Source organism: Nycticebus coucang, chromosome 22 (assembly GCF_027406575.1).
Source record: "Nycticebus coucang isolate mNycCou1 chromosome 22, mNycCou1.pri, whole genome shotgun sequence".
NCBI lineage: Eukaryota > Metazoa > Chordata > Mammalia > Primates > Lorisidae > Nycticebus > Nycticebus coucang.
In genome coordinates, this window is record NC_069801.1 from 21,853,782 (window position 1) to 21,877,831 (window position 24,050).

The 24,050-nt window shown below is 48.8% G+C and overlaps 1 protein-coding gene across 2 annotated transcripts; it reads left to right on the top strand.

The window, feature by feature from the left end:
• Nucleotides 1-408: 408 nt before the first annotated feature.
• SMPDL3B (sphingomyelin phosphodiesterase acid like 3B) lies at nt 409-23,998 on the top strand. 2 transcript variants are annotated; one of them, XM_053575806.1, is made up of 9 exons: nt 409-547; nt 923-1,044; nt 12,911-13,124; nt 16,898-16,995; nt 18,191-18,334; nt 20,391-20,563; nt 21,610-21,790; nt 21,869-22,002; nt 23,410-23,998. In XM_053575806.1, exons 2-9 carry the CDS (start codon nt 984-986, stop codon nt 23,779-23,781), a joined length of 1,377 nt encoding a protein of 458 aa, XP_053431781.1. In that variant the 5' UTR covers nt 409-547; nt 923-983; the 3' UTR covers nt 23,782-23,998. The 2 variants fall into 2 exon arrangements, with proteins under 2 accessions (XP_053431781.1, XP_053431782.1); XM_053575807.1 differs by lacking the exons at nt 409-547; nt 923-1,044 and adding an exon at nt 1,150-1,274.
• Nucleotides 23,999-24,050: the final 52 nt, after the last annotated feature.

Sequence of the window (24,050 nt, forward strand, 5' to 3'; positions counted from 1 at the left end):
GCCACAGCACTCTACTAAGGGCAACAAAGTGCGACTCTGTCTCAAAAAAAAAAGGTGGCGCCCATAGCTCAGTCGGTAGAGCGCTGGCCACATACACCCAGGCTGGCAGTTCAAACCCGGCCCGGCCCAGCTAAAAGACCAATGATAACTGCAACAACAACAAAACAATAGCCGGATGTTGAGGTAGGCACCTGTAGTCCCAGCTACTTGGGAGGCTAAGGCAGGAGAATCACTTAAGAGCAAGAGCTGGAGGTTGCTGTGAGCTGTGACAACACAGCGCTCTACCCAGGGCAACAACTTGAGACTCTGTCTCTAAAAAGAGAGAGAGAGAGAGAGAGAGAAGAGTGAGAAAAGGGAGTTTCCTGGAGATTATCTGGGACAGAAAGGCTCTCAGGAAATGGCAAGACAGGCTTGGCTTCCACTCAAGAGTCAAAGGCTGCCTTCTGCCCTGACAGGTGCCTCTCCTTGGGCCACCCCAGCTCATACCCTACTGGGTAAAAGAGGAAAAGCCAAAGGAGCCAGCTGCCTTGGGTGACTTGGAACACTGGTAAGGGGACTGAAATTCCTGCTCAGACACATGGCCACAGACAACTGTAACAGAGGGAATGGCCTGAGAAAAACAGCAAAAATATTTTCTGTCTCTTTAAAACATTCCCCAACTCTTCTTGCTGAGCTAAAATCTATCTCTCTGCTTTAGACCAGTGCTTGGGAAGGGCGGAGGAATGTACTTCATTTTTTGTGCGGTTGGAGGTGGCTTAATGGAACTGAGTGGAACCAAAGCCAGGTCCCAGCAGGCAGAGGTCGCAAGATTGTCTTGCTAGAGATGGGAGGCATCAGAATCATTAACTGTAGTTGCCTAAAACTAAATGTCTTGCCTTTAAAAACTCTGTATTTCTCCTTACAGAGACATTACTGGGGACAGCTGCGTGAACCACCAACAGCTCCTGGAGAATCTCCCGACTGCTGTGAGGTGAGCCCCGAGGATGTGGCTGCTCACGTGGCTGATGTTCCTGGCCCACTGGGGAGTCGTCAGGGCTGAACCAGGTAAAGCGCTGGGCATGCCTGATATGCCTGTGTTTTGTACTTTGAACTTGGTATCAGGACTGTTGGAAACGGCCTACTGACAGCTGAAGTGCTGCTAAAAATAGCAAGTAGTGAGCTTAGGCAGGGGAGGCAGTGTGAAAAGAGTTAGTGGGCAGTGGGGGCTGTTGTTTGAACTGGAAGATTTTAAGTGGGGGTGACAGCCAGGGGAAGGACTCTGACTTTGCTAAGAGGTATGTGTAAGAGACAGCCAAGTAGTGTTGCCACCCAACCAAATTCATTACCTGCTATTACACGGAGATAGCAGGTGTCACAGCAGGGGCATGGTCTAATTTGCAGGACACTAAGCACAGAGATAGGAGGAATCCCTCAAATCCACCTCCCTGAAGATTTGGGAGACAGGGTTTTTAAAGACAGTTTGGTGGGCAAAGGATTAAGCAATCGGGGCAAAATCTTATGTTGAATTTGTTCCTGGGTTTGGGGGTCATTATTCCAGTCAAGAGTCAGTTTCTTTTTATTTATTTATTTTTATTAAATCATAGCTGTGTACATTAATATGATCATGGGGCACCATACACTTGGTTCATAGACCGTTTGACACATTTTCATCACACTAGTTAACATTGCTTTCGTGGCATTTTCTTAGTCAGTTTCTTGATATGGGCCACCAGTCTGGGTGGGTCAGCCAAATCTACCGAAATGCAGACCTGAAAGATGCCTCAGTAACGACCTCTAGGTTTTGAAAAGGGGATGTTATCTATGGAGAAAATTAAGGGAACATCAGGTATGTGATTCCTGAGTGACAATTACAGGAAAGTAAACCTATGTCTGTGTCTTTGCAAAGTTTAGGCCTTTGCTATCGTTCTCACCTTTCAGCCCTTTATTAATTTGTAAAAGGTGGTTTCAGTAGTAGAGGTAGAAGGTGGGAGAAGAGATCTGGAAATTCATTCAGCAAATATAGGTTGAGGGCCTTCTCTGTCCCTGCATTATTCTAGGATCAGGGATATGGCAGAGAAGAATGCAAAGTCCCAGTCCTCATGAAGCTTCTTCACCTGGAGTGTAACCAAAAAACCACATAATATGTATAATTCATAGCGTGGGGATGATAAGTGTTATGGAGAATAATAAAGCAGAATAGGGGGTGGAGGCGTAGGGGGAGGCTACTTACAGGGGCTGGAGAGGAGCTGTTTAGTGACATTTGAGCAGAGCCCTGAGGCAGCAAGGGGAGACCCCTGTGGATGTTCAGGAGAAGAACATTCCATAAAAAGGGGACAGAAAGTGCAGAGGCCTGGATGCATGGGTGATGTGCTAGGCTTTAGCACGTAGGCAGGGGTTAGGGGCAGATGAGATCAGGGATGGCTTGGGTGGACCTGGCGCTAGCTCACAGGTGGCCTTGAGGGCTATTTTAAGGACTCAAACATTTATTCAGTGTGAAATGGAATATCATGAGAGGGTTCGAGCACAGGTGTAATGTGGCTTTACTTGTGTGTATTTTTTTAGAGACAGAGTCTCACTTTGTTGCCCTCAGTAGAGTGCCATGTTGTCACAGCTCACAGCAACCTCAAACTCTTGGGCTTAAGCGATTCTCTTGCTTCAGCCTCTCAAATAGCTGGGACTACAGGCGCCCACCACAATATCCAGCTATTTTTTTGTTGCAGTTTTCATTGTTGTTTAGCTGGCCTGGGCTGGATTTGAACCTGCCAGCCTGCGTGTATGTGGCCAGTGCTCCATACACTGAGCTACAGGCGCTGCCGGACTTGTGTGTGTTTAAAAGGACTCTTAGGCTGTTGTATTGAGAAGAGATGGAACTGGGTGAAGGTAGGTGACCAACTCGTCCACCCAAGACTTGTCTTATGTTAGCACTTAAAGTCTAGTGCCCTGCATGTGCCTTGGTCCCAGGCGAACTAGGCCATTGGGTTACGCTAGAGAAGGAGACACGGCCAGACCACTGGAGGAGGCTGTGGCCATAATCCAGCAAGAGGACGGAAGCAGGGACAGGGAGCGGGAAATGATCTCATTCTGGACAAGATTTGCTGACATAAGGTGTGTACGAGAGAAGAAAGAATCAAGGGCAACGCCAAGGGTTTCAGTTTCCGGCAGCAAGAGAAATGGAGTTGTCATTTGCTGAGATGTGGGAGGTGGAGCTCAGTTCTCCTCACTGGAGGCCAAAGGGCCAGTGGCCCCAACAGGCAACTCTGGCAAGTCTGCTTTCTCAGACTCTACCTGAGGTCAGCCAGGGGCTTTGGCAAAGCACTCTGCTGGCAGGGCCAGACATGCTCCCAGCCAGTGAGGAGGAGCACCATGCCTGGTGGGCAGACTAGAGAGAAAGACCTGGGTTTAGATGGCAGGTGTCTGTCTCTGAGACAAACCCTGGGAGCACTGTGGTCACTCCTTGTGAGAGTGGCAGACACAGATACCTCAAGTCCCTGCAGGGCACTGCAAGTCTCGTCCTTAAGAATGATTCAAACTTCTGGGCCAGATAAGGAGGCGCACACCTTTAAAACTAGAATTTTGGGAGGCTGAGGCAGGAGGATCATTTGAGTCCTGGAATTTGAGACTACTGTGGGCAACATAGCAAGACTTTGTCTCTCTAAAAAAAAAAATTAGCCAGACATGGTGGTGTGCATTTGTAGTCCCAGTTACTTGGGAGCCTGAGACAGGAGGATCACTTGAGCCCAGCTGTTCAAGGCTGTAGTGAGCTAAGATCTAGTTGCTGCACTCCAGTCTCAGTGACAGAGCAAGACCCTATCTCTAAAAAAAAAAAAAAAAAAAAGAAATATCCCACCTCTCTCATTTTTTCACTTATGAATATGTTTTCTTAGAAATTCACATGCCAATGGGCACATTCCCTATAGCCCAAAGTCTTACAAGTTAATAAGAATTTTCTTTCTCCACAAATGCACAAAGTCTTCATTCTGCATCATTTGTAATAATGAAAAATTGCAGGCTGGGCCCAGTGGCTCACACCTATAATCCTAACACTCTGGGAGGCCACAGTGGATGGATTGTTTGAGGTCTGGAGTTTGAAACCAGCCTGAGCGAGAGGGAGACCCCATCCCTAATAAAATAGAAAAACTAGTTGGGTTTTGTAGCAGGCACCTGTAGTCCCAGCTACTCAGGAGGGTGGAGGATCTCTTGAGCCCAAGAGTTTGAGGTTGCTGTGAGCTCTGATAATTTAAGTGTACTGTGGAAGTGTACTTTAACTATAGGTTCAAGTGTGCCATGAGATAAAAAGGTTGAAAAATACTGGTCTAAACTAATTCTATCCCTCAGAATCCACCCTTGCATGCCCAACTCTTCCACCATAGTCCTGGGCCTAGAAGGAAGATGTTTGTAGTTTTAATAGCAGGGTGTTGGCAGCGAATAACAGGTTTGGCCCAGCGGAATTCAATAGTTTTGAATCCTGCAGACAGCAGGCAAACTTGTTATTTAAAATTTATCTTAACGCTGGAAAACAAAGCAACAAATAAGTAACATTTTAAATAAAAAGTTATAAAAATATTTTCCATGACATTTTCTCAAAGAAGCAAATTTTGAACCATTGCTGATTATAAATTTTTAAGAAGACTTAAAATAAAATACTAATTGTCTGTAGATGATAAAAATTTGACAATGGTCATGATTACAGACATACAACCCAAAGGAAGTTAAACACCATTTCATGTTTGACAAAGCTTCCCTGTATGTTTTAACATACCAGTAAGCCTGATACGTTTTCCTTGGACTTTTACTCCGTGAATGATAGTCATCAGAAGGCTTCAAAGGCAATGCAGGAAGTTAAACCTTAACCCTTTTTTTTTTTTTTAGACAGAGTCTCACTACATTGTCCTCAGTAGAGTGCCATGGTGTCACAGTTCACAGAAACCTCAAACTCTTGGATTTAAGCGATTCTCTTGCCTCAGCCTCCCAAGTAGCTGGGACTATAGGCACCCACCATAACGCCTGGCTATTTTTTGTTGCAGTTGTCATTGTTGTCTAGCTGGCCTGGGCTGGATTCAAACCACCAGCCTTGGTGCATGTGGTCGGCTCTGTAACCACTGTGCTATGCGCCCCGAGCCTAAACCCAACCCTTAAAGTTTAGTTTTTCTAGTTAGTCAGAAACCTACACAGAACATAGGGATTATCATGATAAAGCATCAAATCTGGCCAGGCATGGTGGCTCATAACTGTAATCCTAGCACTCTGGGAGGCTGGGAGGCCGAGGCAGGTGGATTGCTTGAGCTCAGGAATTCAAGACCAGTCTAAGCAAGAGTGAGACCTGTGCCCCCCTCCACCCCATCTCTACTAAAAAATACAAAAACTGAGGCAAGAGGATGGCTTGAGCCCAAGAGTTGGAGGTTGCTGTGAGCTATGACACCACGATGACACCATGGCACCCTACCACGGTCACAGCTTGAGACTCTGTCTCAAAAAAACCAACAAACATAAAGAGTACAAGTGGGCTGAAATCTAAAGAGAGGTCAGCAGTGTTAGGAAGGGAGGCATTTCTTTTTATGGCAGGCTGTAGGGCAGCTGGCTTTACAGACAAGTCTTTTTTATCATGTTGTACCTATTTGCCACCTCTAAGAAAAACTTGGACCCCACTTCAGGTATAAATCAGATGGTGATTTATTACACCTGCGCAGGGGGCCACTGCCCTAAAGAGCAAATGACCACGAAATGAGGAGCAGGCTGATTTTTATACCATTTTTGTGCTGCGTGGCAAGCTGGCAAGTACAGAAGCAGAATGTGACGGTTAGCTCAGGGCGGGTTACAGTCAGGGGCTATAGCATGGCGGTTGTCACTGGGACAGCTCTTGGGAGATTCAGTAGCTTGGGAAACTCTGCTTGAGTAAGGTTTCACTATTGTTTTACCTGTGGCTAGGAGTCTCTGGGAACTCAGGGAACGTCCTTATTCTATTCTGAAACCTGTTCCCAGATTTTGCTGGGGGATGGGGGTTGGGGGGGTTGAGACGTGAGGGGACTCGGGCTGAGACAGTTAGGGGCCTTTAGGGGTCTTTTTGCTGGGTCGGTTATTACAATCAGGGTGCCAAGGATGTGCAGCTCCTTATTGGGACTCTCTGTCTGGCTCTTCTTGTCAGGGTGTCAGAGGCCTGCGGTGTGAATACATTTCTTGCAGGTTTGTAACTGGACAGGTATAAGGAGGTGACGAGCCTGGGGCACGTGTCTTTTATCTAAGTTATGACCACCTGTAACGAAGTATCCCAGAATGTTTTTTTCAGATCTAAGATGGAGTTAGCTTGGCCAACCTAACAATAACATCTACCTTAGGGGCTGTGTGGGGACAGGGTAATTCATGCAGTGGGCAGAGGGGCCAGTAAATGCTGTTTTACCTCATGAACCCCATGTGGTGGGGGCCTCACTTTGCAGAGGAGTTACAGTTGAAGCGTTTCCGGGTTACTGCTGAGCAGCAACAGCAAAGGACTGAAAGGAGGGCTGCTTCACTGTGGTGTGGGTTATAAACAATGACAGACCAGGTCACAGAATCTCAGGGGGTTAGAGCTGAGAGGGCCCTCAGAGAACCCTTATTTAACCCTTCCATCTCACACTTGAGGAAACAGGTCCAAGGGGCACTCACCCTGCCCCTCCCTGGCAGGGAGCTCCTTGCCTACCCAGAACCCCACCACATGGGGTTCATGAGGTAAAACAGCATTTCCTGGCCCCTCTGCCCACTGCACGAATTACCCTGTTCCCACACAGCCCCCAAGGTAGATGTTATTGTTAGGTTGGCCAAGCTAACTCCATGACATCTTCATTTTACAGATGAGGAAACTGAGGCTTAGCTGGAGAAGTCTCTTGCTTGAGTTGCCACTCCTGTGTGGAGGAGCCAGGATTCAGAATAAGATTTCCTGGATCCCAATTTCATGCATGTGCTTTTAGAAACAGCCTACTGCCTTAAGCCCCCACATCTAGGTCCTGCCATAGGTCCTGTCTATGGACACTGGTGTGTCCTTGAGCTTCTATTTCACTATCTATTAAAAGGGAAAATAGCAGAGGGGAGATTAAATATGATAGTTGGCTGAGCAGGGAGGCTCATGCCTGTAAGTCCAGTGGCTTGGGACACTGAGATGGAAGGAAGGGTTGAGGGCAGGAGCTAGAGATCAGCCTAAGCATCATAGCAAGACCCCATCTCTAAAAAAATAAAACAAAAACTTAACCAGGCATACTGATGTACAACCATACATCTCTCAACAACTTGGGAGGCTGAGGCAGGAGGATTGCTTGAGCCCAGGAGCTTGAGATTGCAGTGAGCTATGATCAGCCCACTGTACTCCACCCGGCATGGGCAACACAGCGAGACCCTCTCTCAAAAAAATTTGTAGGCTCAGTTCCCGTAGCTCAGTGGTTAGGGCGCTGGCCTTATACACTAAGGCTGGCAGGTTCAAACCCAGCCAGGCGTGCCGAACTACAATGACAACTGCAACAAAAAAATAGCTGGGCATTGTGGTGGGCACCTGTAGTCCCAGCTACTTGGGAAGCTGAGGCAAGAGAACTGCTTAAGCCCCTGAGTTTGAGGTTGCCGTGAGCTGTGACATCACAGCACTCTACCAAGGACAACAAAGTGAGACTCTGTCTCAAAAAAAAAAAAATTGTGTGTCTGTACGTATATATATATATACGCACACACGTGTGTGTGTGTGTGTGTGCACAGAGTGGCTATAAAGTTTGTGTATAATTTTAAGTAGTGTGCAATTTATTTATTTATTTTCTGAGACAGAGTCTCACTAGGTTGCCCTAAGTAGAGTGCCCTGGCGTCATTATAGCTCACAGCCACAAACTCTTGGGCTCAAGCGAGGCTCTTGCCTCATTTTCTCTATTTTTAGTAAAGATAGGGTTTTCCTCTTACTCAGGTTGGTCTTGAACTCCTGAGCTCAAGGAATCCATCTGCCTCAGCCTCCTAGAGTGATAGGATTACAGGCATGAGCCACCACCTCTTTTTATGATTTTAACGAAAAAAAATTTTTTTTTTGAAATTTGTAATATTGCTTTTGAAATGAATTATTGATTTTGATGAATTATTTGGTTTTGATGGTTTGTGGTTTTCCTGTACTCTGGGAGTCAGTGCATTTTTTTTTTTCTCAGGTCTCAGATGTTTCCATGGGCCTTGCAAAGGTACTAGGCCTTGGGCCCTGTGTCTGTCTTCCCCAGTCACTGGACAACCCTCTTTGGTGAAGGAGGAGGAAGGACAGGAAACCCTTTTGCCTGCCCAGGGACGTGCTGTGCCCACTGGCCCTCTCTGCTCAGAGAACGCCATCCAGGGGCAGACAGGATCTGTCTTCACTTTGTTCTGCTTCAAATGCCCTGCTCAGCCCTGCACTTTACCTGCAGAGGACAATTCTCCCTGTCGCCCCCCTGCGGTGAGAGGGGGACTTGCAGGACCCCCCCCACCCTGAATTGCTGCTTCCCATTTCCTGTGTGCTTATGCTTTAGCTTACATTATCTCACTTTAATCCACACAAGGGCCCCAAGAGGCAAGGGGTGCTGTTACCCCCATTTTGTGGCACAAATAGTTACAGAGTAAAGTTGCCCCATTCACATAGCTGCCGTGTGATAGAGCTGGATTCACCCAGGTCTGTGCCTTCAGCACTCACTGAACTTGTTACCAAATTTATTTATATTTTCAATAATTAATGAATAATAGTGATAATGAAATTGTTGTTATGTCTTTTTTTTTTTTTTGGCAGAGTCTCACTTTGTTTCCTTGGGTAGAGTGCTGTGGCATCACAGCTCACAGAAACCTCAAACTCTTGGGCTCAAGTGATTCTCTTGCCTCAGCCTCCTGAGTAGCTATTTTTAGTAAAGGTACCCACCACAATGCCCAGCTATTTTTAGAGACTGGGTTTCACTCTTTCTCAGGCTGGTCTTGAACTCTTGAGCTCAGGCAATCCACCTGCCTTGGCCTTCCAGAGTGCTAGGATTACAGGCGTGAGCCACCACACCTGGCTTACGCCTTGCATTTTGGAGACAGGCTGAAGTGCAGTGGTATCATCGTAGCTCACTGCAGCCTCGAACTCCTAGGCTCAAGGGTTCCTCCTGCCTCAGCCTCCCAAGGAGCTGAACTATAAGCACATATGACAATGCCTGGCTCATTTTTTTATTTTTAGTAGACATGGGGTCTGGCTATTTTTCCCAGGCTAGTCTCAAACTCCTGGCCTCAAGTGATCCTCTCCCTCAGCTAGATTACAGGTGTGATCCACTTTGCCTGATTCCATTTTCTTATGAACAACATGTACGTTATAGGAGCCACCTTCTGGGGGTTCCAAGTCAACAGGCTTAACAACATTGTGTCTTAACTTTGGAGTCAGAGAGGTCTGCATTTGATCCTTGGTTTCCTCATCTATGAAATGGGCAAAAGGGCTTGGCGCCTGTAGCTCAAGCCTCTGAGGCGCCAACCACATACTCCAGACCTGGCGGGTTCGAATCCAGCCTGGGCCTGCCAAACAACGACAACTACAACCAAAAAATAGCCGGGTGTTGTGGCAGGTGCCTATAGTCCCATCTACTTGGGAGGTTGAGGGAAGAGAATCGCTTAATCCCAGTAGTTGGAGGTTGCTGTGAGCTGTGATGCCCCAGCACATTCTACCCAGGGCAACAGCTTGAGGCTCTGTTTCAAAAAAAAAACAAAGAAAAAAAAAAGAAATGGGCAAAAGAATCCACCACTTCCAGAAATGGCTACAGGATGAAATGAGACAAAGGGCTGGGCACCCAGCTCACATCCTTTGAGCATTTACAGTTCTCCACAGCCTTGCTGGTTCATTCGTCTTCCGCGTCTCTGTTCCTGGTACTGAGGACACGCAGATGAGCAGGACAGGCCTGGTGCTCTCACGGGACTGACACTGCAAGACAGGGCAGATGGGTGATGAGCAAGCCAACAAAATAATTTCCTGTGCAAGAGTGCTCTGAAGAAATAAACCAGGGGAGAGGCAATAGCTAAGGAGCAGATGGGTGGGAGGAGGTGGCCCTTGAGATGAGGTGGTCAGGGAAGGCTTCTCTGAGGAGGTGACCTTTGGGCTAAGGCCTGAATGATGAGGAAGTGGCCACATAATGATGTGGGGAAGATTGGGCAAGGCCCTGGGGCAGCCCTGGAAAGGACCCTGTGGGGAGAATGGCTGGTGAGTCAGGCTGAGCAGCAGATGTGGTCACTGGAATCTCCCCCCCCCCCATGAGGAAATTGGGAATTTCTGAAGTGGAGAAATGTTCATTGAGGACTTTGAGAGCTGATGTAAAAAAGGGCCAAACTGCTTGACGTTTGTGGTTAATTGAGGAAAGGCCTACTTGAGGCAGGGCAATAGCTTCTGTCATGGTCTTCTGGTGTGGGGATTGCAGGTCAAGGAGAAGGGCAAAGGGCCCCGCGCTGCAGGCTCGGGAGCAGCTGTAACCTATGCACAGTATCAGCTCAGGGGACTGGAAAACCCACCAGCTCTGCCCCCTTCCTACCTTGCAAGGGGCAGTTAGTTCCTTCATTTTGACTTAGGGTTTTGCCTCTGTAGGAATAGTTTTTTTTTGAGATAGAGTCTTACTTTGTTGCATTTAACCGTGTATGGCTGAGTGTGATGGGTCACACCTGTAATCCTAGCACTATGTGAGGCCGAGGCGGGAGGATTGCTTGAGCTGAAGAGTTCAAGACAAGCCTGAGCAAGAGGGAGACCTCATCTTTACTAAAAATAGAAAAATTAGCTGGGTGTTGTAGTCTCAGTTACTTGGGTGGCTGAGACAAGAGGATTTCTTGAACCTAAGAGTTTAGGGTTGCTGTGAGCTATGATGCCATGGCATTTTACCCAGGGCTACAGAGTGAGGCAGTCTCAAAAGACATGTTTGAGGCTGGGTGCAGTGGATCACACTTATAATCTAGGACTCGGGGAGGCTGAGGCAGGTGGATTGCTTGAGCTCAGGAGTTCAAAACTAGCCTGAGCAAAAGAGAGACCTAGTCTCTACTAAAACTAGAAAAACTAGCTGGGTGTTGTGGTGGGCACCTGTAATCCCAGCTACTTGGGAGGCTGAGACAGGAGGATCACTTGAGTTGAAGAGTCTGAGGTTGCTGTGAGCTATGACACCATAGCACTCTAGCCTGGACAACAGTGTGAGACTCTATCTCAAAAAAAAAAAAAAAAAAAGACACATTTGAAATAAAAACGCACTGGTTTTATCCCTGAACAATCACAGCTCCTAGGAGAGGGTCTGGAGCCAGAGAGCCTCCACCATTACCACGGATCTCAGATTTCTGAACTTAGTTTCTTTATCTATAAAATGCAGGTGATAGGCAATACCTTTCAGCGCTGTGGTCAGGACTGTACAGTGCATGTGGGAGGGATGATAATTTGCTTTATCAGTCATTTACACCTTAGTGGGAACAAGCTCCAGGTCCTTTTCTGAGACCAGATTTAGAGATCAGGAGATGTGGGCAAAGGCTGTAGAGCATCTGGTAGGAAATGTCCAGGAGTGAGGGTTGGGGCCAGCTGTTGCCTGTGGGCCTGTCTTGGAGCCACCTGATCTGCTTGAGGCTTGGGTGGGGCAATGTCTACCTGACCCTGAAATCAACAATGCCAGTTTCCCTGGCCCAGGCTCAGTTTTCTGGGGCAAGAGAGGGGTTGACTGTCAGCTCTGAGTGATACGGGAAATGGAGGAGGAAGTGAGAGCAATAGTGGAGAGTGAGGAAATCCAGGACTCAACCTTGTCTTGGCCAGAAACATGGGGTTAGGGGCAGAGGCCAAACCTGCGCAACCCTCCTTTAATAAGCAGTCATTGACACTGCTTGTGCCAGGCCCTACGCTGTGCATGCCTGGCAAATCCACTCCACCTCGCCGCCGTGTCTTCAGAATCCTTCCTCTATATCAGACCAAGAGGTTTTGACATTTTGGCCTCATTTGATTCAGAATTGAATGAAAGTTTGAGTCAACAACTTCAGCAAACAGGACCACTCCCAGCTGCCTGAGCTGTCACCTAAATTCAAAATCTCCAGCAGGTGCCCACCCCCACCCCGCCCCCAGGAGAAACTCAGCCCTTTTCTTTCTGACCTAGGTCATTTAGACTCATTTCTACACATTTCCCACGTTTTTGCTGGTATTAATTAGCAAGATCTTCCAGCTCATCTGGTGTGTGAGCCTTCTCCTTCCTGGTCAGTTTTTCTCATGTGACTTTGTTTCCCTGGAGCATGATAGGATTTGGCTCTAGTTACGGGCTCAGAGAAGTGACATAGCTTGCCCAAGGTCACATAGCTTATATGTGGTTCCAGAGCTCCAGCGCTTAGCCCTTACCCTCTCTTGCCTTCGCTTTAAAACAAGCCCACCCCCCACCCTCGGGTGGTACCTGTAGCCCAGTCGGCAGGGTACTGGCCACATACACCTAGGGTGGCGGGTTCAAGCCCGGCTCGGGCCTGCTAAGCAACAATGACAAATGCAACCAAAAAATAGCCAGGTATTGTGTTGGGCGCCTGTAGTCCCAGCTACTTGGGTGGGTGGGGCAAGAGAATTGCTTAAGCCCAAGAGTTTGAGGTAGCTGTGAGCTGTGATGCCATGGCACTCTACCCAGGGTGACAGCTTGAGACTCCGTCTCAAAAAAGCCCCTCAAAAACAAAAAAACAGGCTCCCTGCTTGAAAGACCTCTGAGAGTTGTATCCCCTGATCCCTCATGCTGCTGTGGATCTGAGGTGGGAGAGGAACAGGGCTTTGCTCAAGATCATAGGTCAGAGATGGAGCTGAGCCTGTTCTCTGGTCTGCTCAGTGCCACCCTGGGCAGAGCCAGACCTGTGGGCCCTTCTTCTCTGGGTGCTCCAAGAAGGCGTCCCTTTTCCTGTGTAACACCTGTCCCTGAGCCCTTCCCCAGACTGCCTCCACATCCAGCACTGATGGAGGGTCTCTCTTCCCCCACAGGGAAGTTCTGGCACATCTCTGACATGCACCTAGACCTCGACTACAGTGAATCTGAAGACCCCCTCCAGGTGTGCCCATCAGCTGGCTCCCGACCTGTGCCCAACGCAGGCCCCTGGGGTGACTACCTCTGTGATTCTCCCTGGCGTCTCATCTTCTCAGCCATCTACGCCATGAAGAAAATTGAGCCGAACCCAGACTTTATTCTCTGGACTGGGTGAGTGGTCATGGCAGCCACTACCCTTCGCCCGGCACCTGCTGTGTGACACATGCCTGCCTGGCGCTTCACTCACTTTAACCTTTGTATCAGCCCCATTGTAGAGATGATGAACCTTCAACTTGCCCAAGCATCCCTGCATCTGGCTGATTTCAAAGTCTGTGTCCTCAACCTCTGTGTCTTCCAGCCTTGGCAGAACACAGCTCTTACTGAGGCTGGGGCCCTGGTTGTGGCATGTCTGGGCACATGGGCAGCTCCTGGGTTTTAAACTGGGGTGGATACTGGAGCTACTCCCCCTGGGGTTTAGGGACTCTAAGCCAGAGAGATCTAAATGCAGAAAGGGAAGAACATACTAGGGCTGAAAGTGGTCCAGCACTGGGGCCAGGTGTCCTGGTCAGCTGCTGGCCACCCCTGGGCTGCCCAGTGGCCCTGGCAAGTGCTCACTGGTTAGAGCATGGCTCTGCATGGGACAGCTGGAGGGGCGATTCCACTCACCCACAGAGGTTCAGTTTCTGCTTCTCCTCTCAGGATGCTGCCCTAAGTCTGTCAACTTTCCTGGGAACTTGCCTTCCTTGTCACTACTTGAGGTTCCCTGGTCCCTCTCACTCTGTCACTTGGAGCTTGTTGTGTGCTCAGCCTTGGGGTAGACATTGGGGAACTGAGACAATGGAGACCCAGACTCGCCTTCAAGGAGTTCACAGTCTTGCGGGTGATGCTCATTGAGGAATACATCTCAATGAGGAGGGTGGGTCACCGGGGTGAGGTGGGAGCTTTACAGGGCCCCTGACCCCATCTGGCAGAATTGAGGAGGATTTACTGCAGGAAGCAGTGGAGCAGGGGAGCTGGGGGCAAGGCTAGAAGGGGCTGTGACTCCCTGACTCCCTCTGCAAGCCTCACCAGACACTTACATAATACAGAATAAAAGCTACGAGGCCCCCATATGTCCCCCACTACTATGTGACATGGGAATGACCAAGAATGACCCTCACATGAACCTCTGGTTAGGAGGGGAAGCCTGGACACTTAAGAAATGTGACATTTTTGGGCGGCGCCTGTGGCTCAGTCGGTAGGGCGCCGGCCCCATATACCGAAGGTGGCGGGTTCAAACCCGGCCCCGGCCAAACTGCAACCAAAAAATAGCCGGGCGTTGTGGCGGGCGCCTGTAGTCCCAGCTACTCGGGAGGCTGAGGCAAGAGAATCGCTTAAGCCCAGGAGTTGGAGGTTGCTGTGAGCTGTGTGAGGCCACGGCACTCTACCGAGGGCCATAAGGTGAGACTCTGTCTCTACAAAAAAAAAATAAAAAAAAAAAAAGAAATGTGACATTTTTGTGGCGGGCGCCTGTAGTTCCAACTACTTGGGAGGCTGAGGCAAGACAATTGCTTAAGCCCAAGAGTTTGAGGTTGTTGTGAGTTGTGACACCACAGCACCCTACAGCGACGTACTGAAGCTATCTCAAAAAAAAGAAAGAAAGAAATCTGACATTGTCTCAGGAGAGTCCCAGACAGCCCTGGCTTCCTTGGGTTCAGGAATCAATGTAAGAAAAGAGTGAACGTCAGTTGATGACCTTGGACTCCTGATCCCTCGATGGGTCTTACTGTAGGAGGCTCTGATTTCTCTGAGAGGGGGAGAACGTGTATCATGATCCCTCTGGGAGAGGCTTTGGGAAATTCATCATCCTTTAACGGATGTATAATTTTTCTGGGAAACCTCTGGGACCTTGCAGAAGTGTATGGCATTGGACCAGATCTCTCTAGGACCGTTTATAATTCTTCAATGATAAAAAATATGACTTTTCTGAGACAACTGCAAGCCCTTGGAGGATAACCAGTAGAAACTGGATGTGTTTTCTATCAGACAGAATTAGGTCCAAAAAGGAATTTCTTTTTTAAGTCTTTGGGTTCCTAGCCTGTCCCCCAGGAGTTTTTAGGGCTAAATAACTTCTCTTGCTCCCCTAGTAAGGGTATCAGATGTGCAGTAGTATGTAATGGGTGTCGGCATAGACCCTGAGACCAGGCCGACGGAGTTCACACCTTGGCTCCATCTCTCTCTCTCTCTGTCATTCTCTGTTGCCCCAGGCCAGAGTGCCGTGGTATCAGCCCAGCTCACAGCAGCTTCAAACTCCTGGGTTTACAGGCTCCTCCTGCCTCAGCCTCCTGAGTAGTTGGACTACAGTTGTCCACCACCATACCTGACTATTTTTTAGTAGAGATGGGGTCACATTTTGCCGAGGGTGGTCTCCAATTTCTGAGCTCAAGCAATCCTCACACCTTAGCCTTCTAGAGTGCTAGGATTACAGGTGCCCGGCCTAGACACAATTCCTTTTTTTTTTTTTTTGAGACACTTCATCACCCCCTGGTAGAGTGCTGTGGCACCATACCTCACAGCAACCTTAAACTCTCTGGCTCAAGGGATTCTCTTGCCTTAGCCTCACTAGTAGCTAGGACTCTAGGTACCTACCACAATGCCTGGCTGTTTTTTCTTTTCTTTTCTTTCTTCCTTTTTTTTTTTAGCAGGCCCGGGCCAGGTTCGAAACCACCAGCCCTTTAGCATGTGGCTGGCGCCCTAAGCACTGTGCTACAGGCGCCCCACCTAGGCACAATTCTTAACCCTCTGTGCCTTGGTTTCTTTATCTGCCAAATAGGCCTACCAATAGAACCTATGTTGTAATGCTCTATGAGGAAAAAATTAGTGGGTATGTCTGAAACACACAAAAAGTACCAGGCACAGAGTAAGCCGGTGTGAGCTCCTGGTGGCAGCATTGGTACTGAGAAGCTAATTAACTCATGGGTGAGTACTTGGCTAGCAGTTGTCTCACTCAACCTGGTCCAGCCAGAGCCCCAGGATTTAAGTTGTTTGAATGTCTACTCATCCCCAAACTTCACCTGCTGCCATTTTCCCCTTGCTGAGCATTTCCAAGGTGGATCCAAGAATTCAGATGAGTTGAATGGGGAATGAAATGTCCTGGGACAGGTCCTGGATCTGCCCTAGGGATCCAAACCCTGTACTCTGAAGCCAGCTCCCAACTCCTTAGAGCTCTTGGGGACAGGTGCAGAATTCAGAGATGGCTTCTCCACCCTGAGCTCCCTGGGAGCTTGCAGATGGGACTGGAACTTCAGAGCTTCCCTTCCTAAATAATAGTTGTTGTTTTGGTTTTTTTTTTTTTTGAGACAGAGTCTCACTATGTTGTCCTCTGTAGAGTGATGTGGCATCTTAGCTCACAGCATCCTCAAACTCTTGGGCTTAAGCAATTCTCTTGCCTCAGCCTCCCAAGTAGCTGGGACTACAGGCGCCCAACACAATGCCCAGCCATTTTTGGTTGCAGTTGTCACTGTTGTTTAGCAGGGCAGGGCTCAAACCTGCCAGCCTCGATGTATGTGGCTGGCGCCATAACCACTGTGCTACGGGTGCTGAGCCCCTAAATAAGAATATTAACTACAACTAGCAACCTATGTATAATTTTATATTTATAATTTGCCCCCTGGATTGAAGTCTCATATATACTTTATGAGTAGGTACCATATCCTAATTTTACAAATGAGCTAATAGAGGCTCAAACAGGTTAAACAATCTGTCCAAGGAGATAATGGTATAGGAGATAAATCGCAAACCCAGGGTTTGAACTCTGTCCTGACTCCACTCCAGTCTGGCTATTTCCCCTTCAGTGGAGATCTGAGGCCCATCCCCATAGATTTTCTTTTCACTACAGAGCTTTCTGTCCTTTTCTTGTGTCCCTTCCTGAGTTCACCCCAAATTGGCTTGGTGGTGTTTTACAGGGATGACACGCCTCACGTGCCTGATGAGAAGCTGGGAGAGGCAGCTGTACTGGAGATTGTGGGACTTCTGACCAACCTCGTCAGGGAAGTCTTTCCATGTAAGACTCTGCTATTGCCCCCTGCCCCCCACATTCCTCGTACCCCAGGTAGTGGGGACAACACATGTCACATGTGGCATATGGGGACAACAGCAGCACGTGTAAAGACCTTCATCCAGTGACAATGGCTTTTGGGTCCTGTGCCAGGTCCTTCATACCTTCATAGTATCATTTCATACCTTTCCAACAACCCCGCCAGCAGCGTGCAAGCTTGTGTGCCTACAGATACACAGAATCCCGTCACAGGGAATGCCTGCACTCCACTGCTCTCTGCCCCTACCTGTTTAACAGCAGACTCATAAACCTTCTCAAAGTGTTTACAGGGGCATGCAGGTATCATCCCTGGGGAAGTCTGTCCAGGCTGGCAGAACAGGTGGGGACTGGGAGTAAGTGAGGCAGCAGGTCTAAGGGATATTATAGGGAGAACAGGGGTTTTAATTAATTAATTAGTTAAGTAATTAATTTATTGAAACAGAGTCTCACTCTGGGCCCTGGGTAGAGTGCCATGGCCTATAGCTCACAGCAATCTCCAACTCTTGGGCTCAGGAGATCCCCTTGCCTTAGCTTCCCGAGTAGCTAGGAGCAGGCCACTTCCTTCGGGAGGCTTCCCCGAACCCTGCTCCTGCCCTCCGTTACCACATCCACAGCAAGTGGCCCTTCCCTTTACCTGAGAGCCCTCACACCTCTAGTTACTTAATGCCTGTCAACTCTTCTGCACCGAAAGGCCTCTAGGACTAGACAATTGGGTCCCTGCTCTGAGCATGAGCACGTATCTGCTGACTGCATGAAGCTCCTGAGGCTGCCGAGAGTGAGCCAGATTCTTTCTCTAGCAGTAAGCGGGATCTGAAATTGACAAGGACTGGGAACCAAATGACCAAGTGGCTGCTAAGGACCCGGATGAGATCGACTGTCTAGTTTCTCTGTTCTCCTCATAAGCTGTCTCCTTTCTGGCCAGGAAATCTGTGGCTGGTAATATGATTGGGGGCTGGGGTCAGAGAACTCTGCTCTTCCTTCCTAGGTCTGAGCAGAGTTCAGCCAGATTCTATCAAATGCGGTTTTCTGCTTATCTTTGTATTTTTCTCATCTGTGCTATCACTCTTCCCCATTAGGTCTGATGGCTGGTGGCCAACTGAAAATGACTAATCCTACCAGTGCTTTTGCATATATATTTTTATATTTCTCTTTTTCTTTCCAGCCACTAAAGTCTATGCTGCTTTGGGAAATCATGACTTTCACCCCAAAAACCAGTTCCCGGCAAGGAAAAACAGCATCTACAATCAGGTAGCAGAACTGTGGAAACCCTGGCTTAGTAACGAATCCTTCACTCTCTTCAAACAAGGTACTGGGTTATAGCTTTCATGTGCAAACCCTAAATTAGTTTCATAGTAGGGCTGAGTACATTGGGTACTTTTTCTTCCATTCTTGAGATACTTTGAAGGGAGGGGAGGGAGGGGGGAGGTGGGTAGAGGGAAGGGGATTGGTGGGATTACACCAGCGGTGCATCTTACAAGGGTATATGTGAAACTTGGTAAACGATCTGTAAAGCTAGTGAATGATGCCCCATGATCATATCAATATACACAGCTATGATTTAATAAAAAAAAAAAAGAAAAAAAAGAATGGAGAAGCATGAAAAAAAAAAAGAATAAAACAGAGACATATCAATTGGGCCTTCGAGAAAAAGGCTAGTAATGAAAACTTCCTTGAGAAAAAAACAAAACAAAACAAACAAACAAGGTACTAACACCATATAAGGAGCGGTTGCTATATGCAAGGGACTGATCTAATTTTTTATTTTTTTTTTGAGACAGTCTCGCTTTGTCGCCCCCAGTGGAGTGCCATGGTGTCACAGCTCATAGCAACCTCAAACTCTTGGGCTCAAGTGACTCTCTTGCCTCAGCCTCCCAAGTAGCTGGGATTACAGGTGCCCGCCACAATACCCGGCTATTTTTAGAGGTGGGGTTTCACTTTAGCTCAGGCTGGTCTTGAACCTGTGAGCTCAGGTGATCCGCCTGCCTCAGCCTCCCAGAGTGCTGGGATTACAGGCATGAGCCACTGTGCCTGGCCTTGAACTGATCTAATTTTGTCTTTTTCTGTTTTTGGAGACAGTGTCTCCTCTGCCACCTTGGGTGGAGTGCTCTGGTGTCATAGCTCACAGCAAACTCAAACTCTTGTGCTTGAGCGATCTTCTTGCTTCAGTCTCCCAATTAGCTGGCACTACAGGCACCTGCCACATTACCCAGTTAGTTTTTCTGTTTTGTTATTTTTATTTTTATTTTTTTAGTTTTTTTTAGTTTTTCTGTTTTTAATGGAGACAGGGTCTCACTCTTGCTCAGGCTGGTCTCCAATACCTGAGCTCAGCAATCCTCTTACCTTGGCCTCCAAGAGTGCTAGGATTATACAGGCATGAGTCACTGTGCCCAGTCCTAATTTTGTCTTCACAACAGCTCCTCAAAATAGGTACTGATTTTATCCCCATTTCACAAAGAAGGCGATTGAGGCTTAAAGATAACAAGTCACTTGGTCCAGATCATGTAGCTTAGAAAAGGCAGGCCTGGGAGCAGAATCCAGGACTCCAAAGCCTGTGCTCTAAACACCACAGCACCCATGAAGAAGCTAAATCAGTATTTACTGAGCATTTACTGTGCCAGATGCCATGCTCAGCATGGTACTAGACCCCTCACAGCCACCCTGGGAAGGAGCAGTGACCCTCACTTCCAGCAGGGTTTGAACCTTGCCACTCCTGACACTGTGGGCTGGTAATTCTTCATCATGGAGGACCATCGTGGGCACTGCAGGACGTTTAGAAACATCCCTAGCCTCTACCCAACTGATGCCAGTAACACCCACAGCTGTGACAACCTAAATATCTCAGACATTGGCAGATGTTCCCTGGGGGGACAAAATCACCTGGTTGAGAACCACTAGTTCTCAGAGACACAAGCAAGCCCAAAAACCTGTCCCTACTCACTTGCCTTTCCTCGGTCTCCTGCTGCTGTGACTCCCCATTGGTCAAACCCAACTGGAAGCCTGTGGCCCAGAATCCTATTGATTTAGTCTACCTAGATCGGCTCCTGGGGCAGAGCGCTGAGCAGGGAAAGGTCTGGATGGGCAAACATGTATCCTTATTATTCTTGTTATACAGATAAGGAAACTAAGATACAGAGAGGCAAAATAATTTTTTCAGATTGCACAGTGAATGAGTGATAGAGCTAGGATTTGAACCCGGCAGCCTGGCTCCTGAGCCTTTGGTCTGCTAGATGCCCTCCTAGGGTACAGATGGGACAGGAGGATGCAAGGGAAGGACAAAGTGGGACAGTGGGATGGGAGGGGCAGAGGCGTGTGTGGCCAGAGGTAGAAGACCACTTCCATTCTCCCTGGCTGTGACGTCCTAGGTGCCTTCTACACTGAGAAGCTGCCAGGTCCCAGCATGGCGGGGCGAATTGTGGTGCTCAACACCAATCTGTACTACAGCAGCAATGAACAGACGGCGGGCATGGCTGATCCCAGCCAGCAGTTCCAGTGGCTGGAGGATGTGCTGACCAATGCATCCCGAGCTGGGGAAAGGGTAAGAGGTCCTGCTTCTTTCTTCTCCTTCTCGGGTTACTTCCTAAACAAGTCTCCCATTCGGGACAAACTCGCCCACCCCACTCTGAAATTCCCATATCAAATCCTTTATCAGCCTGGCACTGGGCTGGGGTTTCTTTCATCTGCACAGCAGCCCTGTGAGCTTGGATCCAGAAGCCCATCACAAATGCAGACCCTGAGGGTCATGGGCAGTGCCAGAGTCTCCAGACTCCACGCCCAGGGCTCTCTCCACTGCCACCACACGCACAGCTGCAGCCCATGGAGGTGTGTCCTTCTAGGTGCGTTCTCAAGGACTGGCCTGAGTCCCCGCACTGACCAGCAGGCCCCAGGCGGGTCTCACGGCCAGTGCCTGTGCGCTCACTGTGCCAACATGGGGTGCACTGCTCAGCACTTTGCGTGGATGATCACATGCAGCTCTCATAACTCCAGCAGTTAGGTGCCATTTCAGAGGAGAAAACTGAAGCTCTCCTCCAGAGGTGGCACAACTGGTGTCTAAGCTGCAGTGTGACCCCAAAACTAACGCTGTTAACCCTGCTGCTGTTCTGCCTCCTGCAATGGTAGCCAAGTGCCCAGGTGTGGTTAGCTAAGTGACTCAAAGAATGTAAGATGTGAATACACAGTAACAGGGCGCATGCCACACAACCATGCAAGAAGGGTTTCAGTGCAGCACTCAAGCTCTCCAAGAGGAGAGGGCTATGTTTTGAAGCATCAGGAAGGCTTCATGGAGGTGCTCTTTGAGCTAGCTTTTGAAGTATGGGTAGGTTTTACAGAAGTGAAAATGAGAATGGTACACGAGGGGGCATACTTCATGGACAAAGGCACAAAGGTGGGAGACTTTTGGCACATTTATTGCTGGGTACAGAGGATTCCTGAGTCTGCCTGGGAGGTGGAATGGGGAGAACCTTGGGGAGGGGACACATATGAGCTTGTCCACCTGCTTTTGGGGAGATGGATAGGTTTTAAGAGGTAGAAGGGAGGGGCTGGAGAGGGTATCTCCGAGCCCCTTGAGGCCACCGTCTCTTGTAGGTGTATATCATTGGCCACGTGCCCCCAGGATTCTTTGAGAAGAAGCCCAACAAGGCGTGGTTCCGGGAGGGCTTCAATGAGAAGTACCTGAAGGTTGTCCAGAAGCACCACAGAATCATAGCAGGGCAGTTCTTCGGCCACCATCACACCGACAGCTTTCGGATGCTCTATGACAATGCAGGTACTCAATCTGTAGGGCAACTGGCGGCCTGCCTCCCTCCTCTCCCCACCCTCTCAGCCCCACTGTCTGTCCTGACAGGCACCCCCATAAGCGTCATCTTCCTCACACCTGGGGTCAGCCCATGGAAAACCACATTACCTGGAGTAGTCAACGGGGCCAACAATCCAAGCATCCGGCTGTTCAAATACAACAGAACCACACTGAACCTGCAGGTCAGGAGCTCTGGGCCTGCTGGGGCCAGAGGAGGAGGAAGGTGGGAGGGGCTTAAACATATTACTGCCTCCCCTAACTCTCCCACCCATCACTGACCACCAAGCCTTAAGAAGGTCAAGTCGCTTTCACCCTTCTTTTTTTATTTTTTATTTTTTTTTATTTTTTAGAGACAGAGTCTCACTTTGCTGCCCTCACTAGAGTGCCACAGCGTCACAGCTCACAGGAACCTCTAGCTCCTGGGTTTAGGCTATTCTTTTGCCACAGCCTCCCGTGTAGCTGGGACTACAGGCACCCACCACCACACCCAGACAATTTTTCTATTTTCAGTAGCGATGGGGTCTCACTCTTGCTCAGGCTGGTCTCGACTCCCAAGTGCAAATAATCTACCTTCCTCACCCTTCCAGAGTGCTAGGATTACAGGTGTTAAGCCACCGCACCCACCCAAACGTCTGGTAATAAACCTGTTGATTTTGGGATAGTTAAATGGCATCAAGTGAAAGTGGCAAAAGAGGGGCAAGTTGGAGCCCTAGAAGAGATGGTTATGGAGATTTAATCTGGGAGCAAACAGAAGTCATTTAAAGCCAGGGATGAGATTCCTTGAGTCTAAGGAGTAAATGTAGATCAAGCAGAGATCTGAGGATTTTCAAGAGTGTGGCCTGTTGTCAAGGCCCCGCAGAGGGTCTTAGCAAGAGGAATTGTAGACTGAGGAGCCCCTACTGCCACCCCGTCACGTGCCCTACATTCTTTTCAGGGAGGAAGTTGAACCTGGCTCCACTACTCACAAGGTTTTTGAGTTTTTAGTTGCTTCATCTGTAAAATGAAGAGTTTAGAGAGGACTAAATGAAATAATGTTCTGTGTCTGGTTCGCAGTTGTGGTCACTATGTGATAGCTCCTCTTACTCCCATCTTTAGTGACTTGAAGCAGGTCCATAAATTTAACTGGAAAGTGTTGGAGTGATAATCCCTTTGGATTCTGGTCCTGAAAATGCAAGTGGACCCTAGGGCTCCACAATTAAGACACACTGCTCAAGGTTAAACCCTTTCAAGCTGCTTTTCATCCATTAATTCTGCAAAAACTTACTGAGCATTTTCTATGTGCCCAGGAGCTTGGTGGAACAGAAAATGCATAGGCCTGTGGCAAACAACCCGGGTTCCAATCCTGCTTCTGCCATTGAACACCTATATGACCCTGGCCAAGTGAATTAATCTCTTTTAGTCTGAGTTTCCTCTTCTGTGAAAAGGTTCAGTTACCTTATCAGATTCAGAGTATGTCTGCCAAGCACACCTGGTAGGTTGTTAAATGTTCTGTAGGGGTCACTGTCACAGCTATAAAGAATTTGGTGGCAAATACAAGGTACAGAACCCAGCAGCAGCTCACAACCGCTTGCTCCCCTCCCCCTCTCCAGGACATGGCGACCTACTACATGAACCTGAGCCTCGCGAACAAGCAGGGGATACCGCTCTGGGAGCTCGAGTACGAGCTGACCTTGGCCTACGGGGTGCCGGACGCAGGTGCCCTCTCCCTTCACACAGTGCTAGACTTCATCACCAACGACTCGGATGTGCTGCAGCGCTACTACCTCTACAACTCAGTCATGTACGATGACACGGCCTGCAACGAGACCTGCCGCGTGGAGCACGTGTGTGCCATGCGCCACTTGGCCTTCCGGGACTACGCAGCCTGCCTGTCAGCCTCGGGCCCTGTGCCTGCACACGGGCTCGCGCTCCTGCTGCTGCTGCCGGCCCTGGTGGGCCTGTGCGTGCTCCCGGCGTCATGACCTTGGGCGCCTTGCAGAGTCGTCTTCCTCCTGGCAAAACCTGCAGTATCCCCTTCTCGAGAGCAGTCAGGCTTTTCCACCAGGTCTCTGCCAGATCCGGAAAGGAAGCCCCAAAGACGCACACTTCTTTCACGTTCCCTGTTTCACTCACACAACAAAGGTCGTCGTACAAGTTGTTTTGTGCGTTATTCCTTTTAATATGGAAACGATTAAAGTATGTGGTTTGGAATTATTGAACGCCTCCCTTCCCCCACTCGGATCTCTGGGGT

What these genes read in the sequence shown, in the direction of transcription:
- SMPDL3B (XM_053575806.1), top strand. Translation starts at nt 984, where the DNA reads ATGTGGCTGCTCACGTGGCTGATGTTCCTGGCCCACTGGGGAGTCGTC. An exon ending in GACTTTATTCTCTGGACTGG is followed by an intron (nt 13,125 to 16,897) that starts GTGAGTGGTCAT and finishes GGTGTTTTACAG; the next exon opens with GGATGACACGCCTCACGTGC. An exon ending in CTTCACTCTCTTCAAACAAG is followed by an intron (nt 18,335 to 20,390) that starts GTACTGGGTTAT and finishes GTGACGTCCTAG; the next exon opens with GTGCCTTCTACACTGAGAAG.